Source organism: Carex rostrata, chromosome 21, assembly GCF_964058835.1.
Source record: "Carex rostrata chromosome 21, lpCarRost1.2, whole genome shotgun sequence".
NCBI classification, from domain to species: domain Eukaryota; kingdom Viridiplantae; phylum Streptophyta; class Magnoliopsida; order Poales; family Cyperaceae; genus Carex; species Carex rostrata.
Genome location: NC_135938.1, coordinates 1,913,507 through 1,931,417, shown reverse-complemented (window position 1 = coordinate 1,931,417; position 17,911 = coordinate 1,913,507). Strand labels below are relative to the sequence as shown.

The 17,911-nt window shown below is 34.9% G+C and overlaps 2 protein-coding genes across 2 annotated transcripts; one reads left to right on the top strand and one right to left on the bottom strand.

Moving 5' to 3' along the window:
• Window positions 1-158: 158 nt before the first annotated feature.
• Window positions 159-5,610, bottom strand: LOC144573517 (Protein kinase superfamily protein). Its single transcript, XM_078323301.1, has 8 exons — window positions 5,093-5,610; window positions 4,443-4,670; window positions 3,601-3,936; window positions 2,920-3,143; window positions 2,048-2,379; window positions 1,529-1,715; window positions 775-1,141; window positions 159-446 (listed from the first exon to the last, which is right to left on the bottom strand). The coding sequence occupies exons 1-8, from the start codon at window positions 5,438-5,440 to the stop codon at window positions 327-329; spliced, it is 2,142 nt and encodes a 713-aa protein (XP_078179427.1). The 5' UTR covers window positions 5,441-5,610; the 3' UTR covers window positions 159-326.
• Window positions 5,611-13,352: 7,742 nt separating this feature from the next.
• Window positions 13,353-17,399, top strand: LOC144573284 (uncharacterized). Its single transcript, XM_078323027.1, has 6 exons — window positions 13,353-13,485; window positions 14,040-14,915; window positions 15,097-15,159; window positions 16,064-16,269; window positions 16,569-16,672; window positions 17,068-17,399. The coding sequence occupies exons 2-6, from the start codon at window positions 14,057-14,059 to the stop codon at window positions 17,183-17,185; spliced, it is 1,350 nt and encodes a 449-aa protein (XP_078179153.1). The 5' UTR covers window positions 13,353-13,485; window positions 14,040-14,056; the 3' UTR covers window positions 17,186-17,399.
• The last annotated feature ends 512 nt before the right edge of the window (window positions 17,400-17,911 follow it).

Here is a 17,911-nt window from a genome sequence, read left to right as displayed (position 1 = left end):
CAGCTAAGGCTAACAAAATTAACACACTCAATGTATAATTCTGAAAGGGCTATACTCAAGAGTAGGGGTAGCTATGTTCACTTTGTCAGCATGGTGCAAAGTGCAAACACAACTGCAGGCAGACCGGGTCCAGTTGCCAGCTGGTACACAAGTCACGGTAGATCAGAAGTTCAAAACTTAGCATAAAATGAAATGTTTAATAATGGAAAATTCTATCCACTATAAATGAATATATTTTCTCATGTACAAATGATACAATTTGCTAAGACTTACTGTATCTAACCGAAGAGTGTTCATATACAAGTATATAGTAGGTGCCAATTTTACTATGAAGGGGTAGGAGTAGGAGACCGGAGAAGCTGCTGTAGTAAACGGGCAGCAAAACGCTGTGTGATTCCACCTGCAACCCGTGAACCAAAAACTCGGGCCTCTGGCTCTTGAAGAACCTGCACATCATTGACAATTAATCAGCAACTAGCTAGCAATATTAGCATTTTAATCGATTAAGCGATTTATACAAGAAACAAATATATTTTCTTATAGATATTTCAAAGAACTGATAAGTTTGTAGTATTAAACCGTACCAAACCCTCTGAAAGTCACCACGGTACATAGTTGAAACATTAATGTTAGATATCAAAGACGGCATTTTAATTCAAATGGTAGATTTGATCAAATGAAGGGTAATGCCTGCTTATGGCAATGCATAATTTCCTGTAGGTTTATGCTGTGAATCAACCTGACATTTAAAAGAGAAATCAATAAAAAAGTAACCTGCAAAATTGGTTGCAAAATACTCGGATCAAAATTATCTGACGACCTCAGGAGGCTCCAAATCCTAAAAACCCTATCTCTGAGCTCAATTAACTGATCTCTCTCCCCTTCACTCAGCTTGAACGGACCATTCAAGCTCCCATTGGAGATTATGGGTTTGACAAAGTCTGGGACAGAATTGTAAGCATCAAAAGCTGCACCAAACGCTATCGCCTCACTCACACGCACAGCTTCTTTGATCACCAGCACACGTAGCTCTTCCCCACCAGGGCCCAACAAGAGTTTTAGAACTGGTTGTAGGGCTTCTTTTGCAGAGAAGTCTTGGTCCTTTCGGCCTTGTACTAGAAGGTTTTCTAGTCTATTCCACCTAAAATTAGAAACATAGGTATCAGATCAAAATTCAGTGCTTGTTACTATGACAAAAGAAAGAAGAAAAGTTGGGATTTAATATAAGGGGAGCTTTCTGGTGTAGACTTCGGAAAATCGTACCCATACATCTACAATCAGGCAAATCACGCGAGTTATTGAACTGCAGATCTATACAAAATTTATAATAAACTACAAACTCACATGTGGTGCAGAAATCTAAACTTTCTATCATGAATATGATTAATAACTGCCTTAAATTCATCCTATTCCTAACCAAACAAAGGATTTGAAAAAAAAAAACAAACAAACAAGGGAACATGTCTATATCACGCACTCAAGTTCAATAATTAAAATTTGTACCGGAGACTCCTATTGATGTATATACCTAAATTTACCATCCTTGAACAAGAGTTCAATTAGAGCGTCTCGTAGATAAGGGTTGGGATCAGTGAGTAGACGTTTAGCAAAGTATGGGTATGAGGCAGCGAGCACCTTGAAATTTGGGTCGGCGTACAAGGCCAATCCTTCCAGTACAGTAAGGGACCGCAATATCAAGGCATAATATGCAGGAACTGACAAAAAAAAAGACAAGTTACAAAACATAAGAAATAAGGTAAAAATTTTGATTTTTTTATGCAGAAGTCCTTTGGTAGCTTTTGGATTAAATGTTATAGTCTTCAATAGTAGGATATTAAGCAAGTACATTGATGAAGACTACAGATGTAGGTGGGGCCGGAGGGGCCAATGATGGCAGCTGGGTTATAAAATCAGGGTGCTGTATAATGTTCAACTAAAAAGGTATTCGCATGGGGAATTCCAAGATCCAAATTAAATGTAACATATAAAATAAAACAAAGTCCAAAGTTTGCAAGCTAATATAAAGCCAGAAAAAAAAAATACCTACCATTAAATGGATATTGATAGAGAACATTGCCCAGTCCATCCACAATGGTCTTGAAATTCAACTCGCTGACGGTTGAATTCAATGCATCATCAAAGAAGTTCTTCAAAGCAGGCACAATAGGCGAGACATCCACATCACGTGACAAAAAATCAAGCGCGTAATAATCATTTGCCATTGCCTCGTAATCTCGATTTACCATGTGCACCACATGCCCTATTATAGCCAACCTGGCCTCCTCTGGTGTCTCGCTCATCATACCAAAATCCAAAAATGCGAGCTTTCCTTCTGATGTGGCCAGGATATTTCCAGGGTGTGGGTCAGCATGGAAGTACCTATTAAAAACATGATATAAGAAAACTGCATTATATTTTCCTTCTCTATCAGTTCGAGCTTTTAAAGGGGAATGGTCTCTCGGATGGCAGTAACCATTATCTGCAGCCATTACCCAACATTTTTTAGCTGTTTGTAATATACAGGAACTCTTAAAACCAATGTTAAATCAAGCACAAATGCCCTCAATTTTGGTAACAATTCAACGAAATATCTTGCAAAGTAGGTCCTATGAGCTAGGACACAACAATAGACCAACTGCACATTATTTTAGTTCAATCTATTAGCACACAAGACTTAAGTATGTAATTGTCAATGCTAGAAGGAATCCACCTTGTCCATCGAACTAACCAGTTGAGTTCATTCATGGATAAGGGCAACTATCTCATATCCATTGCAAACATTAAAAGAGTTGCTGCGATCTCCAGGTACAACAGAATATTAGGTTTCATTTGCCCAAAAGAATGAAAAAGAAAAATAACAAAAGCATCCTTTTTTCATTAGCTTAAGCTTCTAAATCAAATGGTCGGATTAATAATTACCCATATTCTAGAAGCTGGCGCAAACTGCATTGAATTCCAATATTGACAAGATCTAGCACCTTCAGCCCTTGTTTCTCGATGGCTTCTTGCTGGTTCAGTTTTACTCCTTCAATCCATTCCATTGTCAGCACCTTTGCACTCGTGTATTCCCAGAATATGTCTGGCACTAGCACATCTTGCTTGTCGGCATATAACTTTCTAAATCTTCTGGCATTTTGGCCTTCCTGTGTGTTATAAAAGCAAATAAGAGAAGTATGTTCTTTCTTTTTTCTTTTTCTGCCATTATATTTATGTTTCTACAGGATATTATTCCAAAAGAAGAGTGTATTTAAATATTTATCTTTAAAGGAAATTTTGAATTGAAATTTCAGTCAAATTTGATCAAACTCAGTACAAATTTGGAAAAAGATGAAGGACCAAAGGAAAAAACGAGGCCAAGATGGGACTATAACTAAAGTTTGAACAAATCCTCTAGCATCACTAGTTGGATAGACAACATGTAAAGTACTGATACAGACTCAGAGTTGCAAACCAGAGTATCAATTTACAAATTTATGCCCATGTGCCGTCTTAATTAAACCATAAATATATAGGTAACAAAGGAATCCATATTTCCTTTTGGTGATGATACTAAAGAAACAAAATTTTGTAATATAGAGACTCAGAAAAAGAGAATTAAACCTGAACGTAATTAAGCTCCTGGAAGACCCTACGTGCAAATTCATCTATCAAAGCAACAACATCACTGGTGATAAAGTCAACATATCTATTTATCAACGACCCCACTCCTCTCAAAAGGTAGAAATCACGGCCGATGGCATCTTCTATCCCTGGCCGTTGTACTTTCACGGCCACTAATTTACCTGAGGACTTTAACCGAGCCTTGTACACCTGGCCCAAACTAGCAGCTGCAATAGGCGAAGGGGACATCATAGAGTAGATTGATTCGAGTGGGACGCCAAGCTCTTTTTCTATGCATTCAAATGCATCTGAATCAGGAAATGTAGGAAGGGAATCCTGTAAAAGCAAACCCACTTAAAAAATAAAGTATTAATAGTTATAAATACTACAGGAGTTTACAAATTAATAAAATTATTTTCCACATTTGCAAAGAAATACAGTATATGCCATATCATGGAGCAACCAGAAAGGTCAGGTGTAAAGTTGCAAACATGATATACTGGTGTTACTGTTATCTATATCTTATTCTAATTGCAAAAATACCTAGTGTACTTGACCTAAATTTGGTCGAGAGGATCTTTTCCATATGTCAAAGACAGTTTCCTTGACCTTCGCAAAGGCAAAATTTGAAGTAAACAAAATCATTTGCCACAAGAAAACTTTTCAAGATTTTTTTTGGAGAGAAGTGGGTATACACCCACCAATTGCATAAGAAATCACAGAGTTACATGGATACTGGTACCAAACCACAGGGAGCACCTCAAACCTTGTTCACTATTACATCCATCAGACAAGAACCAAAAAAGGCATACTATCCTGTGACAACTTTTCAAGATTTAAACCTGTAATTCTGACAATTCCTCGAGATACTCTGGTGGGCAGAGGTCAGGTCGAGTAGACAAGCCCTGCCCAATTTTCACGAATGTGGGCCCAAGTCGGGTTAATATTCCCCTCAGTTGAATAGCACGGACACGCTTCAATCTATCCAACTCTCCTCTTTTCTGATCCAAGAATAACGTCAAACCAAATGAACCAAGTGCAGTCAAAACTTCCACAGCCCTTGACACGACCTATAAATTGAACATTTTTTTGTTGTCCTCCGTTATTAAGAAAAATGCATTTGACATTCCAATATTTCCAAAATAGGAAACCAACCATAATTAAGGCTAGTTCAAGGAAAGGGATTTTATTGGAATGATTGTGTACTAAAAAAAGAAAAACTAGCTATGCATAAATAAACAGGCACGGTTAGCATATTCAACTGAATAAACCAGGCCAGGGTTAACATTTGAGCTTTTTCATGGCTAAATTTCAATTAAATAGTAATGACAATAGCATAGGGTGAGGAAATGGTTGCATAGTCGGTGAATACTCAGTCAGAGCTACACTAAATGTTACTAACTAGGATAGAAGATCTAAACTTTCCCATAGTTCTTCAATCAGACTATAAATTGACCAAATTGAAAGGAACAATCATGATATAAAATAAAACCTTGAAAGGCTGAGAACCATAGCGAGCGGAGAGAAACTCGGGAGTATAAACAGTGGCATTAACGGCGCGGGTCAATGCTCGGGCTTCGGCTTGGATATCCTCCGCCAGTCTAGAGGGTAACGAGAGTAGGACTGGAGCTGACGTGGACGGTCGAGATTTCTGGGGCGGTTTTGTCGAGTAATTCTGACCGACGGGAACGGCCGGGATTGGTCTGGAGGCCTCGATGATGGCTGCCCGAACCGGGACGAAACCGGAACGGGCCGTTCGGGTTCGGGTTCGGGTTCGGGTTCGAGTTCGGCGAGAGGAAGAGGGGAGGCAGAGGGGAATAGTGGTTGTGGCAGTGGCCATGGGGGCAGGTGAGGTGTGACGGCGGTGCACTGTACCGGCTTCCTTTCAATTGTTTTAAATTAATTTATTATTATTTTTTGTGTGGTAATGTTGGTATGGTGACGGTAGTTCTTTTCGTTCACGCCTACGGAACTGCAGGAGAGGCTGGAGAGCTTCCGACTAGGACTCTAACTCTAGCCTCTGGTCCTCTGGGTGCGAATACGACCACGTGATTGGCACATGGGAGATGGTTAGTAGCCTGGTAGCTGGTCTCGGTACGTAGGGTTAGCAGCCAGCTGGTTCGGTCCGAGTTAGACTCTAATTCACAACAGAAAAGACAAATGGTGTACTTCCGTAAAAAGAAAAAGAAAAAGAAACGTGACAGAAGCAACTAATGTTCTTAGTGGAAAAATTGTGTTACACATGTAAATGATTTGGAAAAGGAGAGTTGTCGTCTGTGGAATAATTTTCTAGATATCTCTCGAGTACTAACGTTTCTTTTTCCATTTTGTTTGTTTCGGTTAAGATATTGTCCGATCCGACCGTCCGATATGTAGATACGAATATTGATGCGTCCTTTATAATTTACTGGTATATATGTATATTTTAAATTTTATATAAATTTAAATTAATACGTGATAAATATTTTATAGTGTATTCAATTTTCAACAGAGTTCATTTTCGGCATCAATTTTTTGTGTATGCGAATATCAAAAAGTACGCTGCCAATTCTTGAGATTTTTTCTTGATCATAATACATTTTGATACGAAGTGAATGATGTACAATAAAATTTTAGGAGGTTCATCCTCTGTGACACATCAAAATTTGTTCTAGTGTATTTGTATGCATCAATATTGTGCTAGTGCCTACACTTAGGCTTAGGCGAGATTTCTTTTTTAAAATAAAACCCATTTTAATTATTTTAATAGAATAAGTATCATTGAGTTGATTTTTATGAAAAACAACTCCACCGATTCTAGAGATCAGTGGAGGGAAGAATAAGTAGAAATGATCAATGCAAATTTTTTAAAACAAAATTTAAATTCTCCCTGAAGCTGCTTTTGATAAAAACTAAATCAATAGTACTTGTTTTATTAAAATAATTAAAATTGATTATATTTAAAAAAAAAATCCTTAGGTGATAGCTGCATGATTTTTATCGGACAAATGTCTTTTTTCCTTTTTAAAAACTAGTCATTTTTAAGTATCAACTAATAATTTTATTGATAAAAAATAAATCTCATTCATTTTAAATCTATTAATTTATTCTCACAAAATCTTTTAAATTATATTAAATAATTTTAATATTCTAATCTCACTTATATACACACATAATTGTTCTATCATTTTAAACTTTATCGTCTTTTACGATCGGATCTGCTCTTTTGACTGTCATCGCGCTCTAACGTCCGTATCTACCCATCCGCGCTCCGATCAAGATGATGTGGAGGCTCAACCCTCCGAACTCTACCGATATCACATTCTCAGCTCCGATCAGTTCTGGTTCCTCCTCTCTCTTATTCTCATTTTCCTCTTCTCTCGAGATAAAGACGAGAAAATTAAAGAAGAAGCACTTTGTCGAAAAAGAAATCTAGAAGTGAGAGAGAAACGGACTAAAAGTAAAAACGGATTAAGAGAGGAGAGGAGGCGTGATAGAAGTCAGAGAGAGATAGAGAGAATTATTATGAAATAGAATGATATCTTTCATTAACCTTCAAATGATACAATAGCCTGATATATATAACCAGCATATGTCTTAGTAATCAGCTGTATCTCTACATAACAGAAAACAGCAGCTTAACTACCAGTTAGTTACAGATGATCAACTAATTACAAGTATACCCCTGTATAACTAATGTATCCAATAAGGCAATAAAGCGGCCGCCTCAGCTGCGCTAGTATTAATTGACCAGTCGCTCTTTTTTGTTTCTAGCTGTTTGAAAAGCACTAGCAAGGGAATGCATATCCTCTCCATTAACTCAAAAGATAATCTTTTGAGTTAATAAATTTCAAATTTTAAATTAGAGGATTACACTCAAAATTATAAATTGGATATTTCATCACATTAACCAGCGAGTGCGACCCTCAAAACTTTCAAATTGGATATTTCATCGCTTAAACTCACAAAACTTTTGTATTTCTCCATTGTATGCTTAAATTATAAATGTCTCACCAAATGATTAATTAAAACTTAAAAGCATCAACAAATATGGACGGCGTGCTGTAAATGAAAATTTTTATGCGAAGTATATATCTAATGTATCTGATTGATTGTAGCTCATAGTCAAATAAATATATGAGAATAAAGACGACAAATATATATTGAACATTATTTAGCAGTTTTGATGATTTTATAATCATAAACATCGATCACCAAAGTTGATTAAAAATGTCATCCAATTAAACACGTTTACTATAAATGCATTTTAGGAGGTTATTTTTTAGAGTAAAGCTAGGGTGTGATGTGCTCACCAAGAGAGTTTGGTGAGCACAACTCCAGAAGTTCATTGGATCGACTTCAAATGCCGAATCCAAACCGTTGAAATCCATGTGTTTCATGAGTGATACATGTGCATGCAAAATTTTGAAAGTTTCGAATTCATTTGGTACATGGTCAAGCGGTCAAAAAAATGAACATTTTATTAATTTAATTTATAAGTTATTTTATATAGTCAATTTTTATTATTTTTTTGACCGCTTGACCGTGTAACAAATAAACTCGAAACTTTCAAAATTTTGCATGCACATGCATCACTCATGAAGTACATGGATTTCAACGGTTTGGATTTGGCGTTTAAAGTCAATCAGATGAACTTCTGGAGTTGTGCTCACCAAACTCTCTTGGTGAGCACATCACACCCTAGCTTTACTCTATTTTTTATGTGTTATGTACTTATATTTGATGTTTTCTTAATTTATGGAGCAAAAAATTATGAGCACCTAAGAGACATATATTGGATCTTAGAATCATAAATATGATCAAAATTGATTAAAAATAATAACAACCACAAAAGTAATGTAAATGCATTTTAGAAAAATTTATGTGCAATATTTGATGTTTCTATTTTTTTATTTTTTGCACATATAAATTTATGAACACGTAGATAACATATATTTGATAATTGATAACATCTATTAGCTTTGTGATCTCAGGATAAGAAATGTGGTTAAATTAATTAAACACAATGAATGAGTAAGTATAAACCTTATTATATTGTAAATATGTGCCGGCATGGAATGTCATTGGAATCTCATGGTACGGTGAAAAAAAGAAAAATGAGAAGAAGAAAAAAAAAAGTAATTACAACTATCCTATGCCTTGCTTAATTATTATCCATGATTTTGTTGGTAAATCAAAGTTATTTCATGTTTCTTCTTGGGTTTAAATATCGATGACACATTTCGTTCAATATAATCAATGACGGACATAGGATTTTTGTCAGGGGCAAAAAAATATCGAATCGGATTTAAATTACTTATCAGATTTAAAACTCATTAACTAATTGGATACTCGATAAAAAAAAAAATACTTTGACTTATATTTTTCAATGCTCTGACTTATAATTTATGATGGTTGAACTTGTAATTGTAATTATCAATCATAATTTAAAAAAATTATTTTGATTTTAACACTAAATTTAACCAGAATTACAAATTAAACGTCTAGAGGGGGGCAAAAAAATTTCCGAAAAAAGACAAAGTCGATAGGTACCAATAGATCATCACTAAAACTCGAAATTCAGGGGGGTGCCCCACCCCCCCCCCCCCCCCCCCCCCCCCCTTGTTCTACTCTGGGCCCACCCCTAAATGTAATTTTCTTGCTTGTATGCCTGATTGAGGATGTTCATCTATGAGAATACCGTTCTGTAGATTGTTTATATTGGTGGTTTGTGTACCAATAGATACACAGTAGGAATTACACTAATGTACTGGGGCTAGATTGTAAATAACTTTTTTATATCTAAGAAGGCAACATGCCACCTGACCTTTGGAAAAAAAATGTTTGGATTAGATATATGGTACTAGCATCAACTAAATCTGATTTTTTATTAATAGAAAAAATAATAATAATAAAATATCGAAATAGGAATATGATTTGGTGAAATTTCGAAATATAGGAAGAACGAGATAGTTTATCTTGTCGGACCCATCATGTTCAGCTAATTCTATCTTTGATCTGCAAAATCTCTAATTAAAAAAAAAATGGACAGGATAGTGTATCCTGTCGAAGACTGTTCAATTTTTTTTGGATTTTATTTGAATAATTCATCATCAGTAAAAAGTTATTGAACATGCAAAAAAAAAAAAAATTAAAGTTCTGGACGGGATGAACTATCCCATCTATTTTTTTTTTCTGGGATTAACGAGTTTGTGTAATTAAAAACGGAATTAGTTCTTTCTATATTTCGAGATTTCCTCAAATCCTACTCATATTTCAATATATATTTTTTTTATTTTCTATTAATAAAAAAATCGGCAAATAACCCCCACCCCACCCCCACCCCCACACACACACGAATCATGAAACCAAACTCTAATTAAATATATCAACTTCAAAGATCAGATGCCAATATAAAAAATTAAAATCAAAGTAAACATTACAATATTTAAAAAAAAAAAAAATTTTACTTTCTATGCTTCTTTTGGGCACCAAACACTTCATGCAAAACATCACCTGCCCCTTAAAATCTTGAGCGCACAACCTTTACATGTACAAAGCTCATCACAACAGGAAAAAATAAAATAAAAAGAGAAAATTTAGAGATAATTATAACCCTTTGACAAGTTTTTTAAAACACAAAGAAGAAAAAAAATCAACCAAATTAACAATGGTCCTCTCTTCTTCCTCTCTTTTCACAATCACACTAGTAGCCTTGTTCTTTCTCTCTGTGCCGCATCGCCACGTCAAGGCTATCGATTGTGGCAACGTGGTAAATTTTCTCACCCCTTGTATTTCTTACATCAATGGTGGAACGGTTTCGCATTCGTGTTGTTATGGCGTGAAAAGACTCTACAAGGCCTCTTACTCCAGTGAATATGATTTGAAAGAGATATGCACTTGCCTTAAGCAGGAAGCTCTTCAATTTTCAGAGCTCACTGCCGATGCTGTCGAAGCCGTTACTAAAATGCGGCGTCGAACTTCCTTTCAGAGTTTCCATTGATGTCGATTGCTCTACGTAAGAAATCATATCGAAACATTGTGAATCAATCTTTTATATATATATAGGTTGTGGCTAATTTGCTGCCGGCAACATTTTTGCCGGCGGTGCTGCTAGCCTTTTTTTTTTAATTTTTTGATATCCAAACAATAAATCCAAACCGTTAGATGTTTAATCTATACTATAATCTACTTGGAGACCAAATTTTATATTTTTTGGAATTTTTTTACTATTTATTAAGCTAGTTTGAAAACTGCTGATTTCAATGCTGCAGAAATTTACTGAAAACAACGGTTTTCAAACTAGCTTAATAAATAATAAACAAATTCCAAAAAATGTAAAATTTGGTATCCAAGTAGATTATAGTATAGATTAAACATCTAACGGTTTGGATTTGTTGTTTGGACATCAGAAAATAAAAAAATGGTGGCAGCACCTCCGGCCGAAATGCTGCCGGCAGCAAATTAGCCGGACCCTATATATATATATATATATATATATATATATATATATAGTTAGGCTATAGTGCATTGTAATGTATATGTCATCTTGTACATTGGATTGCAAACTGTTGGATTCGAAGTTCCAATAATCAATCTAAATGGCTCAATGTGTTCTCCATATCAAAATGTAATTGGACACCAAATTTTATATTTTTTTGGTAATTTTTTACTATTTTTTTAGATTTTTTGAAAATCATTATTTTTTAGAAATTTCTGAACCATAGAAAAACAATGATTTTCAAAAATTCTAAAAAATAGCAAACGATTTCCAAAAATATATAAAATTTGATCTCCAAATACATTTTAATATGGATATCAAATTGAACTATTTGGATCGGTTGTTTTGAAGTCAAACCAACGATTTATAGTTCAAAGTACAAAAAAAAAAAATATATTGCAATGCACCGTAGCCCACAACTCATATATATCTGTTGAAATTCTGATTTTTTTTTTTTTTTTTTTTTTTTTTTTGTGAAGGAAGATCATTGATTATTAGTATTCTTTAAGAAATCAGGACATTCCATTCCATTGATGATTATAGAAAGAAGCAATACATCCATAGGAAAGTTACATTGATAGCAGCAATTACTAGTTAAAGTTTGAACTATATTTTGAGTAAGGCTATGGTAATATTCATATTACATATTAATCCATACTATAAATTTATATCTCTATTTTCAAAGTTCAAACAAAAAATTTGAAAGTTAAACATGATTTTTATATGTATACATGCAGACCAAATTTTAATTTTTTTAGAATTTTTGTACTGTTTTTTTAAGATAGATAAACAACCACGGTTTTTGGATGGTCTAGAATTTTCAAATCAAGTAATTTCCTACCTATATAGAAAATAGTAAAAACAATTAAAAAATAATATAAAATTTACTCTACAAGTAATCTTCGAATGAAGATTATGTTGAACGTTCAGATCGACTGTTTGAATATTAAAAAGCAGCGTGGACCATTATGTAATATGCATATTATCATACCCTCACTCCTATATTTTTTTTTTATTTATTTCTAATATTTTAGAAGATTATATTGACATGAGCAGTTATTTTGTTTAATTTTAGGTTGAAGTTGAGCAAGCCCAAGGGACCGGGTAGCTAGCTAGCTAGGAATATTTATCAAGAAAGAACAAAAATGTTAGCTTCGTGGTCAAGAAATTAATTATATATAGGCGATGTTTTCTTGACATATGTACTCGATGTATTACATTATGAGTTAATGAATAAACTTTAAATTTTTATATATTTGAATTTGTCGTAATTAATGGTCGCATTTAGAGCAACTTATTATATTTACTTAGTCTAATTTGCTACTTCACGGTCTAAAATCAATATATAACAATATCTTTCAAAATGTAGCAACAACAAACAACGAAACAATAGTACCAGTTTTTTATTAGAAGATATTTTTTAAAGTTTTTTATTAGAAGATATTTTTTAAAATAATAATTAAAAGTTAAGTCACTAAATTATTTAATATTATAATTTAAAAAAAAAAAATTAAACTTACAAATAAGAAAAGAAAAATTTCACACAGGCTAGAGCTAGGGACCACCAAATGACCAAACTAACAAACTAAATAAGAAAAGAAAAATATATATATATTTTTTAACTTACTGCGTTTTTCCAGACAACAACGAGAGGGAAACAAAATACGAAAAAACTAAAAGGCCCCACTAGTCATTGGAATAAAAATTAAGTAACCAAGAAGGATTGAAGGAACAAGAAAAAAAAGACAATTGCGTAATAAAAGTGACATCATTTGTAAATAAACTTTTTTATAAAAAATAAAAAAGTGACGTCATCGACACTGGAGCGTCAGCGCGCTTGTATAAATTCAAATTAAGAAATAAATCGCATGGAGCAGTTTCATTCAACAATAGACCAGATTTACTATTAAATGTACACCGAGATTTACGCCAGTCGCCAATCGGGTCAGTGGTCTATTCTCGGTTCATATAATAAAAACGCACGGGGTTTAGTGAAAGAACTAATCCTGATCTGAACCTTTTATTCCTCCCATTCATTTCAAAGTTTCACCTTCCCTCTCGTGCCCCCGCTAAATTTTGAAGCTTAAAACCCTAAGAAAAAACAAGAAACCTAATATCCCTCACTCTCTCTCTCGATCGAGCTACCTCACCTCCGCCTCTTGCCTCGGGTGACAGATCTATTTTCCCACGTGATAGATCTAATTCTCATTGCTTCTTTTTTTGCATGGATTGACGGATCGGAGCTATTATTGAGGTTCAATTTTGCGTTCCGAGTAGCGCAGCCTGCTTCACGCTCTTTTTTTTTCCGTTCAGAACGCAGCAACCTTTTGAAGAATAGGTAAAATAAATCAAATCCGAAGAACCAGTCGATCTCAAAGGAAGAATTGGCGTAACTCGGAAATAAGGTTAGTATTTTTCGAATTCAAGAGTTCTTTTGCCCAAAACGCTGCCATTTGTTCTGAGAAATCGCCCAGTAAAAGGATTTTGCAACAACAACATATGGCTTTTTATGGTAGAAGGCCCTAATTTTAATTACGGTGCTTGACAAACAATAGGATATGGTGGTGGTGTTTGGGAATATGAAGGGAGGGGGGGGGGGGGGGGGTGTTGGTTGGACCACCCCTTGCTCCATAGAAGAATTAACTTTTCTGGCTTAAAAGTTGAATGAATTGATGTTGAAATATATGCATGCAAACTGTTTGTTGTTTTGTCCCTAATGAATGTTAAGCAATTGAAATCCTTGTAGCCTCTTTGAAAGTTCTTTTCTTGCATTGGGGGTAACAAGTGGAGTTTGGTTCTTGATTTCTTAAATGAACTTCTTGTTTTTCTTGGTTGATGCACTGTCTATCTAAAGTCTCTTATTCCGAAGTAATTAGTGAATCTTTACCAGTTCTAGCACATCCTTTTTTAAAAATATATATATATATATTTAATAAGTATGCTGATGGTCTTTTATCAGGCACTGCTCTAACTTCTATGTCAGAATTCTCAAAGAAGACGGAAGCAGATCCCATTCTCCAACCCTGCACCAAAGGACAAATTTCTCACTCTGCAATGGACAGCTGCTTATTAACCCTCGGCCAAGCAGGCAGTGCCACCTCTTTAGATAACCTGCAACTGCAGAATAAAGAAAACATGCCGGACCCCAATGAAAAGGATGTCAAATCCAAAATTGGCCTCCACTTGGATCTTAATACAAATGTGGATGAATACAATCCCTTTTACCCTTACAAAAAACTCGGTCTTCTCAAACCTACCGACCCATCAGAGTGTGGCAGCACCACTGGCCCGATAGAAGAGGAAAATGGGCCACTTAAATTGTGGAACCAAATGAAAGAAAATGGGTTTCTTTCTTCGACCCAAATAGAAATAGTTGCCCCAAAACCGCGTGGCAGGAAGCCCAAACGAAAAGCTGAAGAAACGAGGAAAAAAATTGTGCACATGCAAACCGAACAAGCCAGCCGCTTTGCCAAGGTGGCGGCACCTAGTGGGCTGTTATCGGGTCTGAACCCAGGAATCATAAACCACGTCAGGAACAGTAAACAGGTCTATTCTATTATAGAGGCAATGGTGCGGTCTGAGAAGGTTGGAGCCAGGGAATTGAACAAAGAGAAAGATCCAATTGGGAATGGTAGTGGTCGATTTGGTGAGGAGAATATTGGGGGTTGTAAGACTTACAGCGAGTTGATTAAAGGGTATGAAGAGTGTGATGCTCTGAAACTAGGTCTATCATCTGACTGGGTTATGGACTTGGGACAGTCATCAAGTCAAGTCACCGGGGTCACTGATGATTGTGGTTTGAACCAGGAGGTGGTGACCTCTTTGTCCCTAAAAGGTAAATTTTGGTGCTGTTATATATACTATTTAGGTATTTAGCTCTTACTGAGTTTTAAGATGAACCCACCAGTTACATTTTATTCATTGTATGGATTTCTTATTATTCTAGTATAAATTGGGTGGACAGTTATTCAAGAATTTTGCTTTCTAAGGTTTCCCTTTTTTCTATCCTTGAGCAGCTACCTCTGCAGCTTCTCAATGGATGGAACTGCTTCAGCAAGACATAAAGGGAAGACTTGCAGGTGACTTGTTTCAAAAAATTGTTTCAGAAATTTGCATAAAACCACCTACATTATGAGCAAATTGCAAAAGCCTCTGCGTTATTTAAACGCACAAAAGTCTTTTAATTTCATTTTTTATATTAGTCCTTTAATTTTCAAGGAACTCAAGAAGTGCCTTCACTGTCATTTACCTCCTTTAATTAATTGTCATATTGAAATTAATTAACAAAGGTAACTTCTACTACAAAATCCAAATATTTTAATCATGTACTTCCTCATCTAGTCACTTCTGTGGCCATCCCTTTCCCTCTCCATCTGTATTCTCTGCTTTACCTCTATCAGTTTCAAATTTCTATAATTTTCTTCACTTCAAATCTACTTTGTATCTCTGTTGTAAGAATAAACAAAATATGGTTACTGAAGGTTGTCCACCAATACAATCATATAATGAATGCATCAAATGGTTTGGGCAAAGAAAGGCACAACATTAGTAACACAAATATTAAAAAAAAAACTGAAAAATTGAACTGTTACTAAGAGCTTTTGCTCCATATGTGGCAATAAAATTAAGACAGACTTCTTCCTGAATAAGAAGCTAAAAAACAAGAGAGAATATTAGTTTTGTTCATAAGTTAATGAGGTTGTTGGTACTGTTCATTAACGAGCTGTGCGAATGCAATTATATGGACCTGAAATATGCCAAGAATGGGAAATTCTAAATATAATCAGTGTTAATGGTAATTAAGCACAGGGACCATTTTGAAGCAATATAGAGGCCCTTTTGCAATTACAATAATGCATGAACCTTTGTGCAATATAGAGGGGCCTTTCATTTTGCAACTGTATTTCATTTTTCATAATTATAAAAAAAAAATTATATTTGGTCAGCAAAATAGCTACTCATCAACTTATTCCATCTATCCAGCATTGAGACGCAGTAAGAAGAGGGTGAGAAATGTTATAAGCACTGAGCTGCCTTACATAATATCAGCCGAACTGTCATGTAACCAAAATAACGACCCAAGTGCGGCACATTCGTCTGGAAAGGTGTGCCCAGGGGATCATGTGGAAAAGTGGAGGTATCTCTTCATGCAGATGGACAAGGCATTGCAAGAGGAGGGAAGATTCCTAGTAAGTATTGCTACTTCAAATTAGGAAAGCTTTTAACTTACAATTACTGATTCTTAAATATTATATGCAAGTCTTCATTCATCCAATAGCTTGAAGGCTATAAAATATACCCTTTTTTCAGCCCGTGTGAAATACCCAGATGACCTCTCTTTTTGACCAGTTTGTTTTCTTGTGTATTATACAGGGTACTAAATACCTGTCCCTTTTCTGATGGGTTATACAGGATTTTTTTTTTCTGGGCATATGCGCTAATAAAATGAGGACAATTATGTGTTAAATCTCTGTAATATTTCTCCCAGGAGAATTGGTTAATTCAAGTTCAACAAATGCAATCGATGTGTGATAAAGGCTTGAAATATGCAGCATCAGAGGGCCTGTTACTTGGAACAATTAGTGAATTCAGGTATATTTCTAGTCTTATATCATGTAATGGTTTTTTATTTTAGAAAGGCACAAAATTGGTTGATCAAGTTGACATGCAGTCATTTCAGGATATTTGTTTGGTCTTCTAGGTTCAGGTCAATCTGGGTTGGTTTTTGGTTAAGGTCCCTCTAATTTTCAAAATTCTCAGTTAGGGCTGGTTTGTAACAAATAGGGGTGTGGTGTCTGACAATATCTTGGCAGCCATAATGTTACATGTCATTTCAGGTCAGTTTTTTGCCAGCATTGTTGTTTTGTGTTGCATTTGCTCTGTTTTGGTTTGGTTTGTGGGCAGTACAGCCCTTTGAGTTGAGTCCCAAAACTTTTTGAAAGCTGTACTTGTACTTCCTGAAATGTTCTCTATTTTGTTCTTTTCAGCAAACTAAAGAAAATGGAGGCGATGGAGCATGAGCAGGTCGTGAAGGCTGCAGCAGCATCAATGTATTCCACATGCAATGTTGCGATGAACAAAGAAAAAATTGCTTCTTTTTCATAGAACTACTAATTTTTTGCTATGATTTGGCGTTTGGTGTAGAATAAACTTCTGGTTGTGTCTTCCATTCATCCTGCTTATGATGTGTTATCCACTTTTGTGATAATGTGATCGTCATATCAGAGAAGGTCAATTTTTTTTTTCTTGTCTTAACAAACTAGAGATATCTGATACTTGTTTCAAGTGTAATTTCATGATGAGAATGCTTATTCTTTGCTTGTGTGATTTTTTTTTTAATGAAAAGTATTCTGAAGCCTTGCATCCATATGATTAGTACCCTCTTGAATTAAACTATGGTGGGTATGATATCTCCATCATAAGATTACTTGAGGAGCTTTAAGAAACATAAGATGGTAAGTGTCACTGGTGACCATGACATATCATGTATAATTTGTTGATTAGTGGACTTGTCAAAGAATTTGAACCAGAGATGTACTTTCTTTGAAGATAAAAAGGAAATACTTTTTTTTTTTTCCTTTTTACATCCTAGTCGTCAGTTGATTATTGAAATTATGGATATATGATGTGTATCATCATCTACGCTAGAAGAAATTGCAATTAGGCCTTTCTGGGCAGCAAACAATGAAAGAATTTAAAAAAAAAAAAGATTTACCCTCGTATCCTGTGCAAAACAGGAACGATTCATCCCATATTACTAATACCAATTACCAAACACTTGAAATTATTTTTATGCCGTTCATTACAATCCGTTAAAAATTGTGTGCTAAA